The 17,716-nt window shown below is 34.0% G+C and overlaps 1 protein-coding gene across 1 annotated transcript in view; it reads left to right on the top strand.

Annotated features, from left to right (window-relative positions):
* The window catches only part of LOC129224651 (diuretic hormone class 2-like), a 114,866-nt gene extending 97,455 nt beyond the window's left edge, over nucleotides 1-17,411 (top strand). The window contains exons 3-4 of the mRNA XM_054859147.1: nucleotides 10,657-10,755; nucleotides 17,119-17,411. Of these exons, the coding sequence (XP_054715122.1) occupies nucleotides 10,657-10,755; nucleotides 17,119-17,257 (238 nt within the window). The 3' untranslated portion in view covers nucleotides 17,258-17,411. The remainder of the gene's footprint in view (nucleotides 1-10,656; nucleotides 10,756-17,118) is intronic.
* Nucleotides 17,412-17,716: the final 305 nt, after the last annotated feature.

Raw genomic sequence — 17,716 nt, 5'->3', positions numbered from 1 at the left:
AGCTATTAATGAGTTCGCGAAGCCTGGACCATACACTCTTTTGATGGTTTTGCCACTTAAAGGTAAAACATTTAGTGGAAAGGTATTTTGTGCATTGAGAAAGTTATAAGCTTCATAATGAAATAATTTGAAATTATCTGAAACTATGTTTCTGAATGACGTGTTTTTCTTTTTGTTTTTTAACCGACGTAAAAACGGGGGAGGTTCTCAAGTCGACCTGTATATATATTTTTTATGTATGACCACGCATAACTTTTCACAGAATTGTCCGATTTCGATAATTTTTTTTTTTTTTAGAAAGGGTGGAATTTATATGGGACCCCCAAATTTATATGGGACCCCGAAGTTGGTCCCATATAAATTTGGAAACAAAATTCTACCCTAAGGGGGGAAAGGGGGGTGTGATTGTTGTTCACTCACAGATTTTTTGATGCTGAGTTGAGAATTAAAAAAAAAAAATCCTCACGATGAATGAGCTTCAGACCTGTATGTCTCTGGTATGTAAAGGACAGATATTTGAAGAAATGTGTGTTGGATTCAGTACTAACAATAGGAAAATGATGGAGTTAGATTTTTTTTAAGCGGAAACCAAATAAGTTAGTTTGTACAACAAAGCTAACGTACAATAGATGACAAAATGCAAAAAAAAAAAAATGAAAATTTTGCAGTTACTGCCCTTTACCTGCCCATGTCAGTGTAGACCTCTCAATCTCTGGTATTTGTGATTAGGATTAGTTTTTAGTGCCAGTCGTTTAAAAAATTTTATATTCAGGATTTGTATGAAAAATAGGGTGAAGTTTAGTTATGGTGACATACTATTTTTGTTATAAATATATTTACCCTAAAAAGAATGAAATAAAAATTTTTAAATAAAAAAATAGAACCGACTTTAAAAACTGCAGATGGAAATTGCTCTTAAAAGTAAAAAATAGTTTCATTCTTTGAACAACATCTACAGTACTTTTTGAACATAATTTTTGAAGTCGGCGCAAAAATTATAGGGAAAATGATGTCACCAATTCTCATTTACATTTTTCATGAAAATCAGACAAAATTTGAACGAAACAATTACATCGATGCACAAGTATGAGGTTAAAAATGTTGTATGGGAAATTCTATTGAAGATCCTAGGTCCATTAAAATTTACATTTGTAATTGAATTATGTTTAAGTCTGATTTTATCGACTGTTTTTGTGCTAACTTCAAAAATTATTTTCAAAAAGTACTATAGATGTTGTTCAAAGAATGAAATTATTTTTTACTTTTAAGAGCAATTTCTATCTGCAGTTTTTGAAGTCGGTTCTATTTTTTTATTTAAAAAATTTTATTTTCCCCTCAAGAGTTCAAAGCTGCGGTTAGGTTTACATCATTTCCCATGCATCTGAAATGCATAAGATAAGGAATAAATACAGACTCTGTTTGAGGCAGTGAGAAGCAAAGAGATGTAAGTGTCAAAATTAAAAATTTGGAGATAACCGGTACAAATGGTGGGTGAATCTCTCCTCTGCCTTGGAGCAAGAGATGGTACTAGTAGGTAACCTGGTAGGTGCAGTTGTACAGCATGATTTATAAAAACATTTCAATGAAAGTCTACCCAGAGAAACAACTTTAAACGCGTTTTACTCAAAACTTGAAAATGTCAATCTTCATCCCTTTGCTTCTCACTGCCTCATTTTGATGTACACATTCACATAAATAAAATATTGCTCATGGTTTTTCTCATAGCACTTTTTAAATACTCAAGTAGATTAAATTATTTTGTGGTGAACTTTTGATTCGAACATAATACAGTTTTGTTTGTCGCTGCGCGTTTAAAAAAAAAACAATCAAACACGACAAAGAATAGTACATTCCGAATGCTACCAATAAAATACGTCCCTTTGTGAGAATAGCGTGAAAATGTAAAGAAGAGACAAAGAGATCATTTGGAAAAGTGTCTTTCCTAAAAGAAAGTTCCAGTGTAATGAAAATATATTTCTGTCACTGTCAGGCGTGTGATACAGAGCATGCCATATGAAACCGCATCATGTCAGGGACACATGTTTCTTTCGATTCTCTCATTTAAGCAATGTGGAGGAGAAACGATTCTATGAATTTGGAGCGGAGCAACAGGTGACAGCTTGAAAACGCCTCATATTATTCACGTCATTTCGCATCTTAATAACGAGAAGAATTAAAATGGCTCTACTAATGGAATGTTATATGTTGGACACATTTAATAAATAGTGTTCTCGATAGCAATATATGCAGATAAAATGGCGATTTTATAATTTTATTCAGTACAATTATTATATTTTAGTCGAACAAGAGTTTAGATTTTTTCATGTGTACTAATAATACTACAATAGGCAAACACGGGCAAAACTTTACGAGTGTTTATATGATAAAAAAGTGACAATTTTTTATTTGACTGCCTAAAAATAATTCATTGAATTACATTAATCAAATTTGAGCTGTTTCCTAACATTTCGTTACTTCCACACTTACGGGCAATTAGCTTGAAATTTCTAAAAATGAATAGAACCATAAATTATGCTTCAAAAAAAAAATGACTTCTGATTTTTTTTTTTTTTTTTTTTTTGAATTTTTTTTATAAGCAATCTTTTTTAAGAATATGCAAATATTCTTAAACTGTTCTTTCCTCGTTCATTATTGGTGTGAAAAGCTCTTACTATAACACCTTGTCTACTGCACATGTAAATAATTTCACCACAAATTTTTATCCGTTGTGAAAAAAAAAAAAAAAAAAATAGCAGCGATTAACATTTTAAAAAAGTGTTGTACGTTGTACTTTATCCAAAGGAAATGAAATAACCAATGTACTGTCTCATTTCATTTATTTATTTATTTATTTATTTTTATTTATTTATTTATTTATTTTTGTTAATGATTTGTAAAGAAGAACCGCGTTTCGTTTGCACGTAAAGTAATGCTGCAGTGCTTTTATGCACCGAGAACTTGTATTTCTGTAAATAACAAAGGAGTTACACTGAAGTAAGAACGCAATTGCGACGTTTTTATGTCATTTCAAAAACTCTTTAAAAACACTTCAATGCTTTCAGGCCTACTGAATTCGCGTTCTGTAAATCGGGTTTTACTGCGCTGCAATTATTTTCACACGGAAAAGAACTTTTACATTGAAAACTTCAGAGCAATTTAACAATAACTGTATTTAACAATAAATTTTTATGACATAGGGTAGATCGGAGCACGTTTACCAGGATGGGTCCAAAAACAACTTTTTTTATTTCGATGACGGGTAGTGTGGAAAAGGTGCCATTGGTGGAGCAAAGTGCACATAAAAAAATTGATTTTTTTCAATTTCTTGATCTACCGCGTAAGACGCGCCGAAGTGTAAGGGTTTGAAAAACTCTTTTTTGTCCCTATAACCATGTTGTATGATAACCATTAAATACCATGGCATGATTTATTTTATTTTGCGAGCATCATCTGGTTTTTTGACATAGCTGCAAAGTGAACGTGGATTTTCTATACACAACAACATTATTTTTCTCCCAGAAAATTAATAATTTTGTAAACTATGACGATGTAACATTAAAGTTAGTACGCAATTGCTACGTTTTAATAACGTTCGGATGCTATTAAAAAGCACGTCGACATTATTTCAGGCGTTTGAAATTCATGTTCTGTAAATCGGTTTTTACTACTGTACCACTAACTTGTCAAGGAAATGAGGTTCCACTTTTAAAGCTTCTGAGCGCTTTTCTGAGCATTTATATTCCCATTAGTTAGAACAAAGTAACACTGAAGTTAGTACGCCTTTGTAACGTTTTTATCGCATTCGAGTGCTGTTTGAAAATATCGATGTTTCAAAACATTGATCTTTTTTTAGTATACTTATCAATAACGAATATATCCATACATAGCGACCAGTAATAAATGTTTCTAAGTGGTTGAGTGAATATATGTGGCTGTTTTTATGCGCACTGAATTAGAACTAAGATTTCAGAACTGTCGAAATTAATTCATTGCATTAGAATGGTAATAATAACTGATCATAAAAGTTTTTTTTTTTTTTTTTTTTTTGTAAGATTAGACAATGCAAAAATTTAGTATTTAATGCATGTATTTAAAGCACTAAACATTGAAGCATCAATAGAAACTAATAGGAATAATTTCATAATACCTTTTGATTTTTTACCTGAATAATACAGGAACTTAAAATAAAACACTAAACGATTAATACAAGCTAAATATGAAATGAGCGAAAAAGAATTTCTTAACAACGCCAAATAAAACTAGTTCAAAAGCGAATTAATGTTAACAAATATGCATGATGGCACTTTTCGGAAACTGCATTAAAAGAAAGATTTAAGCAAATCACGTTTAAAATGCAAAATTATACAATAAGTAATGGGAGTTAAAAATATGTACTATGCTGATACTATCACATAAATAAACCGAAATTTTTAAGCAATAAAATGGACGTCTCAGTTTGGGGGAAACTTATAGGCATTTACACTACTTAATGTTCCGAATTTACAGTTTACAGGAAAAGAAGTTTGATGACTTTCTCTCTTTGAAGTTAACATTTTTTTATGTCTACTCCACCAGTCAGGGGAAAATTTCTTTCAGATGGGACACACTATCAAATATTCATAATCAATTTTTGCCATCACTGCATTTTTAGGCTCTAATTACATCGGAAAAAAATTTTCTTTAACTCATCGGATGACTGCTTAATACTCTTATAAGTATAATTATCAGAGTATCAGATTTTTATCAAACTTTTTGTTCAAATGTAAAAACATAGACATTGAGAAAAACATCGAAAGCAAAGCATAGATGTTTTGAAAACATCGATACTTTAACAAAAAACATCTATGTTTCCGAAAAGTGACATCGATGTCACATCCCTACTTGTAACATATGTCATGTTAAAAAAGATTTCTTGAATCTCTCTAAATTTATATATTTGTACTCTACGGCACACATAAAATTTAGATGCAACTACAATGAAATGAAACTTTTTACGTAAGGACTTTGAAATCTGATTGGCAAACTTTTGTGTGACGGCAGTGACGTAGTTGCTTTATGTGAGAAAATGTCGCACATGCGCTTTTCTCACTTTCTTTCTTGTTGTCCGTGATTGCACGTACTACGTTGAGTACAGCTGTTAGCTATCAATATAGAGCGTCCATTGAAACATAAACTAACGCATTTCGAGCATTGTTTAGCATTCTCTTTATTTACAATCTACTTTTTTCATTAAAATATGCAATTTTGTTGAGAATATGCCTGAACGTATTGGCCGGAGCTCGATGGGTTCAAAGCTTAGAGCTCTGCCGATTGAGCCACTCTGATTGCCAATTAGATTGCGCTGTGCGGCAATATTAGTGTCTGTACGAAAACGATAATTTCTCGTATGAAGAACTAAGAAGATGAGGCCCAGTGTAGATAATTTCATGCAATGATAAACAAATGAATGATAAACACAATCCATCTATTTAAAAGTCATTGATGAGTAATTAAAATGTTTCTCTTTAATACAAAAGTTTTACTTCTAACGTGTGTTTTTACGACACACTTTGTTTATAAACCTAACGTTCAGATACAATTATATCAATTAAAATGAATTTACTGGGATGACTACATTGACTACTAGATAATTTGGATTAAAACAGAAATATCCGTAGAAGTGAAAAAGGCGAACTTTTTCACAAGGAAAATAAACGCACTTTATTATTTTAATACTACATATCAAATTAAAAGTAAGCAAAGAATAAAATGTTTCTTTTCAAAATAAATTTAAACTCAGAAAAGATTAATACAATTAGACGCAGCTATCTGAGATCAATTTAATTCAAACTACTCTAATTCCGTCACTATTCAACTTTATTTTGTAAATAAAAACTATAAATGCATTGGAAGTATGACAGCAAGTCTGACGTGTTCGCTTACTTTAGTATCAACGCTGGGCGAAACTTTTAGTGATTTCCTCTTGATTTCGTGCATCGGTGTCATTTTATCCCAAAAGCAAAAGTACATAACTGCTGAAGGACGTGACTCTAAAACTGAGTACCGAACAAAAATTCATAAAAAGGATTCGTTTATATGAAGACAACACACGATAAAATAATAATTTTTTTTTTTTCAATGTCATCTGAAATAAAAGGCAGTAACTAATGTCTATTCAAAAGCAAGTTCGCCTGGCGTTTTAAAAAATATTCGTATGCACGAACAATAAGGCATCGCTCGAGTTTCGCCTATAGGTGTTTCCTGTCTTCATAATGGACAAATGTTACTTATCTCTATATTTATCGCTCTTAGAAATGGGAAAAAAAATCGAAATCTTTCGCCAAAGTTTGAATATAATTTCCATTAAAAGACCAAGAGTCACTGAATTTAATGTCCTGCCGGTGCCATTTTTGTAAACGAGGCTGAATGGTTCAAACATGTATGTCACTCAAACGCACTTATATTTCGATTTTTTTCCTCGAAACAATTAGGAAAGCAATCCTTGGGAGTAAATGTATCATTTGAAAATTTTATTAATCTTATTCTGATTATTATATTTTTAAACAATAGGTAAGTTTCCACCAACAAAATATTCCTATTTTGACGCTTAAATATTGTTAAGATAAGTGTAAAAAGACAAAATGTACCAACGCCAAACTCTGAAAATCAAACATTGACTTTTAGCTATATCTTTAAAAACCCTGATAGTTGAAGATTAGGTGTGGCATATTTTTACCACCTGTGACGTCACCAGGTCCTATGGCTTTTCCCTCTTTCTGTTAATCTTAACATTTGTTTATTCGTGAAACCACTTCCATTCCAATTTTTCGTCAATAATATTTGGAATACATTGACTTAGTTCTAGAGACCGGCTTTGTAAAGGCTACACCAAACATCTTGCTACATCTTACCTAAGTTAACGTCGATAGTGCTCAATTTTGTAAGGGAAAATAATAGACTCACTATCACACAGCGGTTACTTGGCAACTTCTTTCTACTTCGGAAATGCTATGTCAAACCAGATGGAGGATATCCTACTAGTAATTAAGTAAGGAACTTTTTGTTTGTTCTTACAAAACGCTTCGTAAGTTTTATCTTCGTTGGTGATCACTTCGTCACATCACATCCGGAGATCTCGAAACACTGTGGTAAAAAAGGAGCCTTAGGATCTCCGGTCCTCAATTGTAGTAGGATAAGTCTCTAGCTTAGTACCGCCCAGCATTTATAAATTTCAAAAATTATACTATTAAACAGTTAAATAAAAAAATATTTTTTTCTACACACATGTAAGGAAACTACATAAAAAACTCTTTCTGTTAATTTTGTCAAAACGAAATTTGATAGTTATTCAAATATACAAACAGGGCTGAGCTTTCACCTAAAAGCCTGTTTTTTTTTTTTTTTTTTTTTTTTTTTTGCTTGAGCTACTCTAAACTGAACAAGATATTGTTCAAATAAATAAAACTAACTAAAAAACTGAAATGTATTAGCAATTTTGTTGTTTTTTCACAAAAAACTTTTTGGTTCACGAAATCGAATAGTTTTTCAAGACAATAAAGGGAAATCGATCGACAGATCGACCTGGGTATACACATGATTCCCCACCTCATAAACCTATTTCCGCTTTCCGTCTTTTTACTTTTAACCTTTGGTGAATTTGTTAATTCTTGACCTTTATATTTCAAGCGGTACTTTTAGGTGAGATTAAACTAACTTTTTCTTGGTCATTCGGAACTCACAAAAATCTTCAATTAATAGCCTCATTAAGAAGTAAATTATTACCTCTGCGCTGAAAAGTAAACTCTGCGGGCAACTATGTTGAAAAAAAGCATAAAATTTACAAAAAAAAAATTATATTTGTGTTTTGCGGTTGCAAAAAAAAAACCTTTTCGATCCAAAAAGGTTTCAGTTCAAAAATATAAAGAAGTGTAATTGCTTGCTTTTGACAGCTATCTCTACATCCTAAAACCCACATCTTTTTTTGTTGAAAATTCCTAGTATCCCAAAACATGTGTATGGAATTTTTTGCTACTTTCATGCTTTTTTACTTCCTTTTACAAAAAAGGAAGTATTGTATTCGCGAAAAAAATTTCACTCAAAAATCGGCTTTAATTTCCGTTTTGCTCACCCCCAAATGAATGTTGAGTTTTTTTTTCGACACGACCACACATACATATGTACCTAATAACGTATAGATGTCCGAAATATCCATTTTGACGTTTCCCGAGTTAATAACAACGAGTTTTCTCGTGACGTCTGTATGTACGTATATATTTGCGTATGTGTGTAAGTGTGTATGTATGTCGCATAACTAGAGATGAAAACAGTCGGGAAAAAAACCGGAAAATTTCCGAAAAAAATGGAAAAATAACCGTTTTTTCCGAAGGAATAAATTTCCACTTAGGAAAAATTGAAAAAAAAAAAGGATTTTTTCAACTTTTCAGGGTTTTAATTGAAATTTTCTGAAAAAGTGATTAGAAATTTCTCACGCTTAAATTCTGATGCAATTTCCTCCCCCCCTTCCGTTTTATGTTAAAATACTGTCTAACGTTAATGCAAGTTGTTGTATGACAGTATAATTTGTATATAGATCAAAAATGTTTAATAATACTTTTTACAAAAAAGCTTAAACCAATAACCTTAGTGAAGAATTTATTTTCCTTCTTTATAAAAGAAACAAGCATAACTTTAATCACAAAACAATGTTTCTGCTGACTACGAACCAAATATGCAGGGTGCGGCAAAAAAAAAGAAAAAAGAAAAAACGGGCAAGCAATTTTCCAAGAAACTTTATTAAAAATAAATAAACTAACAAAACACAAATAATAATAATATGAAAAGACCTTTAGCAATCATTAAATTTAATTGGTTTCAAACTAGTAGCCTTTTGCAGTAATACAGATATGCAACAGCTTATTGAAATTTTCATTCAAGGGCAGCAAGTCCTTTTATCAATCCTATTCTCTATAAAGAAAATTGGTTTAGAGAGTTAAATTTTATGTGTATTTATTCAACTTAAAATAGCGCTTAAAATTGTAAGAAAACCGAAAAACAATACATAAACAAGGTAATATATTGTAAATTATTTCCTAATAAAGTGAGAGACAAAAATAAATTAAAAATAAATTAGGTACTCATTGAAATAAAATTACCTTTCTTCCATTCAATGATACAGTTTTTGTCCGATATATTTTTTTTACCGCACCCTGTATACTGCCGTGCTAAGCAAAAAAGGGGACTTTGCAGTTGGGCTCAAGCTGAGATATTGTATTTTAAAGTGTGGCTCTTTTCTATATATTTGATTCAAATGTCTTTTTTTTTTAAGAATTTTTCAAAACAATAGCTCTTGATCAAATGACCCTAAAACATTTTATTTATTAAGTAAAATATGAAACAGAGAACAACTTGGTTATAATAACTCAAATTTGTTCAAAAGGGATGGTATGACAACTTTTACTACTGTGCTTACCACTGCCATATGAATAAACTTAAACTACAGTTTAATTTTGTTTCAGCTTAAGAAAAACCAATTTAGTTTTGATCTGGACAGACTGGATTAGAAAAAATCAAAACTCAATAGCTTTCATTTTCAGACAGTAACATTGTATTATTTTTCTTCCAAAAAAAATATCAATCATGTTTGAAAGTCGAACATTTCAGAAGTTTCAAAGGCAATCTAAAATAGAAAATGTAATTGTTATGATTAGAAACACATTACCCAATATTATTGGTTGAGTGACGACTTGACTTATTTCTGGGTTTAACCATGAAAGCCCTCTACTCAGTTATAAAACAAAAAGGTTTTTCCTTCTAATTAATCTCATCTTTATGCGTATTTCTGTCAAGCATAAAAAGAAGATGTGTGGATAGCATATATTTTTTAATGCTTAACCCTTTATATGTTATAAGAAACACAGAGCTATTAAGAAACCCAAATTTTATTCATAAAGAAATCAAATTTTCCATTTTTTCCAATTTTTCCCGAAAAAAAACGGTAAAAACCGGTTTTTTCCACTACTTCAAAATTTCCGGAAATTTTACATCTCTACGCATAACTCAAGAATGGTATGTCCTAGAAAGTTGAAATTTGGTATGTAGACTTCTAGTGGGGTCTAGTTGTGCACCTAACTTTTTTTTTTTTTGCATTCGGGTGTTTCTAAAGGGGTGTTTTTGTTTTGCACCTTTTTGGGGGGATTCATTGTTAATTTCGATGCAAACTCAAGTGGTGTTATAATTTGGAGGACATTTGGCGATTTGTCGCCAAACTTATGGTCGCCAAGTTTTGTCGCCAACTTGGAGACAAATTTGGTGATTTTTTTTTTTAATTTGGTTTTGATGTGGCCATTGTTGGTGATATTTAGAGAGTTAACTCTTGAATCACATTAAAATTGCAATAATGGGGAAATAACATTAAATTGGTGTAAAAGGAAGTCATGTGATGCATACATCAGCTCGTTTAACGTTGCGTTAATAGTTTCACTGGAAAAATTTTATTCATTCATAATTTTTCTTTTATTTTTCCGTATTAACAAAAAAATCAACGAAAAAAGCGTGATAACGTCCGTTCAATACTAATGATTTATAGCCGTTGTTTTGGAAGTTATGATTACACAACTGTTATTATTAGCTATTATTATCATTGTTATTGTTATTAGAATTGTCATTGGTATTTTTAAGGTATCGACGGTCCATCGTGGAGATCGACGACCCCAAGGAAACCCTGCAAGTGTTAGGCAACCTAGCACAGAGGATTATAGAAGCAGAAACCATCCAGAAGTAAGAGCGCTTGTCTCCCACTCTTTTCGACCTACACCTCTGAGCTACTACATCATTAGAGTGACACTTAGGCCTACTACACACAAGGCAACTCAGTTGAATCAACTTTTGAACAGGCGGTTATCAGGAAGTGAAGAGGAATCGCCCGACATCCTTCACATGACAGTCAACTCATCAGGCACATGTGCCGCTACCATCTCATCCCGATGAGATCAATATCAGCTTTTTAATAGGCTTAGTTCATCGGGACATTGCTAAGTGTTTGCTTTACACACGAGTAAAACTAGTTGAGTCAACTCGGTTCAGTTTTAAACGCGTTGTGTGGGGGGAAGCAGCTGCTTGAATAAATTCGGCTTATTACAAGAAGATTTGGCTAAGTTGCCTCGTGTGAACACAATGAAAAAAGCCAGTCAACTACTTGACACTAACTTTTTCAAAAAGTTGATTCAACGAACCGTCTCGTGTGAAGGCGGCCTAAGCTCAGTCAATTTGCTTGTAGTTGAGCATTTAATAATGTAGTTTAAATTCCACCTCAGAAATAATATCTGCTTAAGTGGTCCTAAATGTGTTTCTTAATAATATTCACATAATGATATTTTCTAATATTAAATAGTACCGAATTGCAAGAAAACAAATAGTACCAAAAGAAAACCTTTTATTTTTTTCACTCAGTTAGTTTAAGATGGAATACTAAAAAACATAGTGGTATTTTATATCAAAAAAAAGTAAGTTTTCTCACTGCAAAAAATGACTCTTACTTTTGCTATATTTTGATGCAGCATTCGCACGCAAGCATCAAAACATGTTTAACTTACCCCCTCGCAGCTAGCAACTGGTGTCGTTCTTGTCGTTCTTGATGCGACATACAACTAGTATTTCTTCAGCAGAATTAAATTCAAAATTCTGCCATAATAGAACACATTTTTGGACTCAAGAATTTTAGACACAAAACAGTGAGAAAACCACATGATGCAATGCTTTTTCGCAACTCATTTCGGGTAAACTACCTTCGTCCTTTTGAATGAAATCTTTCTTCGTTAGCACACATGAAGTACGCACTACAGTTCTATTTTAAGTGTCCGCAGGTGATATTAGCTGACTCTTTCTCTGTGTCTGAAATAATTCTGTGTTAAGAGTTTCATCGGGGCAAAAGTGTTGCAGTCTGGTTAAAACACTAATTAGGGAACCATACGATATTAGCTGACTCTTTCTCTGTGTCTGAAATAATTCTGTGTTAAGAGTTTCATCGGGGCAAAAGTGTTGCAGTCTGGTTAAAAAACTAATTAGGGAACCATACGAATAGTGTCATGGAAAAAGTTTATGTAGGTAGCAATCGAAAGAGCATTTTGAGGCATATTTTTGGTGCAAAAAATATTTGCCCTCGTCCACCCATTATCGACATATAATGTCTTAAAGTTTGCCGAAATTATAAGAAACAAGCTATATTCAAAGATTTGGCGATAAACTTATCGCGCAATTTGACCACCTGCATCCATCTACAAATCGTGTGAAAGATGTGGTCCATTACGCGCTCAAACTCGCTAAGTTTGGCTATTTTTCTTAAAATGTCGGCAAAATTTAAAGACCAGATATTTCGCTAATGGGAACACGAAGGCAAATAATATTAATGCGTCCAGAAGCATGTTTTACAATTCTCTTTCGATTACTACTTTTTTTTCCCATTATTACATCATTGTTAGGTTTCTTGACAAGAATAGTTCCACAACATAAAAGAAAGAAGTCCTTGCTTGATTTGAATATTGCTTGATTTTAAATCTGGCTCTATTAGTTAAAAACTGCAAATGTCCCGTAAAGCATTAGAGAACTTTTTTTTATTAATCTATCGAAAATCGGTCTCCGAGGCGTAAATCGTCGTTAAAAACTACATCTGTATACCATATTTCATGTCTCTAAACCTTCCCGTTTTCCCACGAACACACACACACACACAAACTTTTACTATATGTGTATATGTGTATGAGATACATATGAGAGGTTCAAAAATCCCTGACGTCAGGTCCTTCGAGAGACTAAAAAATACTTTGGCGACTAAATCTTTCAGAATAAGAATCTTTCAGACGCCATGGTGCACTGAATTTTGAATTTTTTCTATAAACTCTGAGAAATAAATTTGTCTGATGTCAAAAATGTTGCTACTTTTTTTTTTTTTTTTTTTTTTTTTTTTGCAATATTTAAGGAAGGGAGTCATCCGTATCTTCATATATATAACTAGAAAGTCGCCCGTCATGCTATGACGGGTGAAAATTGTTTCTACATTTGAATGAAGCAATTGCCTGTTTGGTGATCTATTAATAGTTGAAATTTTATACCCTAACACCAGTGGATTAACCCTAAGCTCCAGTAGATGGCGTATATTCGCATTTCCAGAGCTAGAATACGCTACCTTGCTATGATTACAATAGTACCGAAAAAGGAAAAACATTCCAATCCACGTGTTTTCTTTGTGGTAAATTACACGCTTGAGATAGTTAATAGTGTAATGTAATTTCAGAACAATAGAAAAGAAAGTTTCCTACAAACACTATAATAAATTACTGTCATTCACTAATCTGCAAAGCAAGTTATAAGTTACAGCATTTGTTTACCTTTTTCATCCGCCATTAGACAGTGGCTGCAGCACCCCCTACAATTTATTGGAGTTGCACATTGTTTCGGTTCCTTCGTTTTCCTAAAAATGACAGTCTTACCAGTAAAACTAAGCCACCGGATCGAGTTCAGCCTTGTCATGCAATTTTCCATGCATGTCAAACATTACCAAAACATATTATCATACCGTGGCACGACTTTCATTGTTGAGACACGCGGATTACTTCCTCATCGGCTATTATTTATATAGGGATAGCCAATGATCAAGTAACGCTCCTGACGTCATCAACAATGAAACTCTCAACCACGGCATTGTAAATTGATAATATGTTTTGGTAATGTTTACCATGCAAGGAAAGGCTTCATTGTGACAAGACTGAACTGGATCCGGATACTTAACTGTTTTACTGTTAAGACTGTCATTTCAGGGGAATGAAGAAACGGAAAAGTGATCAACAATGAACGCTATCTACTAGAGTTTAGAGTTAATCCATAGAAGGAAGGTTTAATCCACTGGAGTTAAGGTTAAAATGTCAACTATCAAAATATCACCAAGCAGGCTATTGCTTCGTTCCAATCTAGAAGTAATTTTCACTCGTCATATATTGATGGGAAATTTTCTGGTATATAAATATCATTCGAACAGAATAACACCTACATGAAAAGTTTTGATAGAAATATAATATGAAGGGAACACAAAACTAACAGTCAAAGTGACAACCACACTGTCAGCAGCTTTACATTATGCAGAACAAGTTTTAGCAAATATTATTCATAATGTTCTGAAGGGTATAACTGAGAGCATAATTTCAAACGAACGCTTCCAACTATTTCAAATTTCCCAGCGGTGCATTCCATCGTACGGATTCGAGAGACGAACCATGAAACAACATAAAAGATGTATGTTCTAATCTTGCGATCGAAAATACCGAGTGATGGAAGAGAAACGAAACAACTGCTCTAAAATATATTTTAGGAAGAAAATGCGTGGACTCTCCCGGGGTTCTTTCATGCATAAAACGGATTTTCGTGAAGAGAAGTTGCATTTTCGTTTTCTGAAAATCCCCAACAAGGTCCAAAAGCGATTGATTTTTCGGACCACCACTGACAGTGACATCACTCAGCGATCCGGATACTTTGATGGTTGACATGATGAAACATATTGATTGATATTACCATAAATATTTTATTTTTCGTTGACGTCATGTACGTTTTGACATTCATTTTGCGTACCAATTAAACTGTACTGCGAAGAAAATACAATGTATTTTATACATTCACTAAGTTATTCGTTATATGTTAGTGAATTCTGCAGTTGAATATTTTATACGAGGATATTATATTGGTTTGTTGTCTCGTGTTTGTTGTTAGACATCTAATATGATTTACAACTCTGAAACGTTGTTATAGTATGCAATTATACATAAATCCCTTAATAACCAAAACCATTGTAAAGAAGTTTATCATAATGATGGCTTTTGAAATTTGAAATAACTTTATTGAAAAAAAAAGAAGTGAAGAAAGAATTTGGAGTTTTTACAAAAATGAAACATGTTAACACCACCATTTGAAAATGGATGATTTAAACTCACCATTAAACACTTATATTTATTCGTTTTTTCAAAACCGAAAGAAATGCTGTGCTAAACATTAAACAGTTTTTGTTGGATTATCACGAAAAAGTTCGATGATACTCAGTTGAATATGACACTTTGTTTTCAAAGCAAGATACGCAGTCTAAAACTTTAGGGCATTATTGCCTAGTTTGTATTTTTATCTCTTCAATGGCAATAAAAGCCTTCTTGACCTAATAATAAAGCAGTTGAGGACAAGTGTAAATGTCCATGATCTTCAAGCTATTAACATCTTAAAACATTTTCCTCATATGTTCCAACAGCCGAACGCGAAGCAACAACACCATGTTTGAAAGCCAAAAATTAATTTTTGCACCAGCTACCCCATCACCACCATTTTTCTTCTATTTCCGCCCAAGCGCCCTCTCACTTTCTGATTTTATTGACGAATGTTCGCATCTGTTGACGTCTCCTCACCTTTTTTTCTACAGAACTAGACCACTGCTTAATACGTATATTTAGTTTTCTGTTCAACTCATTTCATCAGGAAACCAACTTGTTTTGGAACAACACATAATACATAAAATACACCACCAGCTCAGTCATTCCATCCGAGGACTGTAGTTTCGTGCTTATTAGCATTCAATCAGCCCGGAATAGGAAGTGCCTGAGCTGAAGGTGGAAAACCTCTTAAAGAAGCCAAGAGGTTTTTCACCTCCCGCTCAGGCACTTCCTATTCCTTCTTGATAAGCACGAAACTGCAGTTCTCGGATGGAATGACTGAGCTGGCGGTGCATTTCATGAATTTCTGCCTTAGTCCTGGCTATAGAGTGGTAACTAACTGAAAACACATAATAGCCGTGATTTAGTACTATAGTTTGACCACGAAAAGAAGGCGGATGACCTTAAAGCAAAAACATCATTTGCATCATTTGTAATAGGTTTTTGTTATTATTTTGGAATAGATAGGACTAACGATACCATGCCTCTTACTATTCAGTGCTTTCTGGCAGACTGTACCTATTACAAATGATGCAAATGATGTTTCGTTTCAAGGTCATCCGCCTTCTTTTCGTGGTCAAGCTTGAAAAGCGCTTGAAATAAACAACTCTACTTGTGTCTATGTTATTCACCCTTTTTTTTGAGCAATCACATTACTTATTGTTCTCATTTGACTCTTTTGAATTCCTATGATTTTATTTCCCCTCTCCCCCCCGCCTCCCTCTGCGAACCACCGTCGACCGGCCCCTCCCGATGCTTCTCCTATAGCGAAAACCGTCTCAAGGTTGTGTCCATATCCAACATACATACGCATACATACACACACCTACACACACACTCATGCCTGCACACAGACAAACACACACGCACATGCACACACACTCATGCCTGCACACAAACACAAACACCCACGCATACATATGCACACTTGCACATCCACACACACTCATGCCTGCACACAAACACAAACACCCACGCATACATATGCAAACTTACACACGCACGCACTCATGCCTGCATACAGACACAAACACACACGCATACATACACATATCTATACACACACATACCCACACGCTTACATACACACGCACACACTCGTGATTGTGAAAAACATAACTTAAATTCAAGAAACAAAAATTCAAATTAATTTATCTTTTTGAACAATCACGATTGCTTATTGTTCTCATTTGACTGTTTTGAATTCCTATCATTTTATTTTCCCGCCAGCACCCTCTGCCAGCACCACCGTAGCGTCGGCCACCCTCACGATGCAGCTCCTCTTACCGTCTCCAGGTTGCGTCCACATCCTACGCACACGCCTACATACACATACACACACTCATGCCTGCGCACAGACACAAACACACACTCTTACACACAGACACATATACACACTCATGCCTGCACACAGACACAAACACATATGCCTACACACACACACACACACACACACACACGAACGCCTACACACACACACACACGTACACACACAGCACTGCATACACAACACACACATGCATACATACACATACACACGCACCCACACACATGCGCCAACACAAACACACACATGCGCCTAAACAAACACACACACGCTCGTGATTGCAAAAAACATAATTTGAATTCAAGATGCCAAAAATTCAAATCAATATAATTTTATTTTTTTTAATCTATGCAGTGAGAAGCGTGGCCTGGATCTAGGCTTATCCCGCGGTTTCTCGGGCAGTCAAGCGGCGAAGCATCTCATGGGGTTGTCCGCAGCCAGCTTCGCCAACGGACCGGGCCGGAAGAGGAGATCCATGGACCAGTCCCAGTGAGCATCTCGATCCACCCCACTCCGCCCCCGATTCGGTCGGCAGATCCGTGTGTGCGTGCTTGCAAACTGAAGAATCCCCGAATCCTTGTGTAACGTCGTTGTAGATTAGACTTCCAATAAAAACAGTCTGCCCTGGTGGACCATTTTCTGTTTTCTCTTTCAGTCTCTCTTTCTGAATCATAAAAGAAAGTACGCATATTCTGCCGTGCTAAGCGCAAAAGTCGTATCTGCAGCTGAGGTCAAACCGAAAAACTGCTATTTAAAGTTTTACGCCTCCATGTATTTGATCCAGATTTCACTTTTTTAGATTTTTTTAAAAAATAGTTCCAATTCACAAATGACAATAAAACATTGCATAGGGGTAAAACATGTTATAAAGAACCACCTCGTGACAATAACTCAATTTTGACAAAAAGTGTAGATACCACTTTTGTGCTTAGCATGGCAGTATTCACGTGGG

The sequence above is a fragment of the Uloborus diversus genome, chromosome 1 (assembly GCF_026930045.1).
Source record: "Uloborus diversus isolate 005 chromosome 1, Udiv.v.3.1, whole genome shotgun sequence".
In the NCBI taxonomy this organism is placed as follows: Eukaryota; Metazoa; Arthropoda; class Arachnida; order Araneae; family Uloboridae; genus Uloborus; species Uloborus diversus.
Note: the sequence above shows the minus strand (reverse complement) of the source record. Positions and strands in the feature narration are given on the sequence as shown.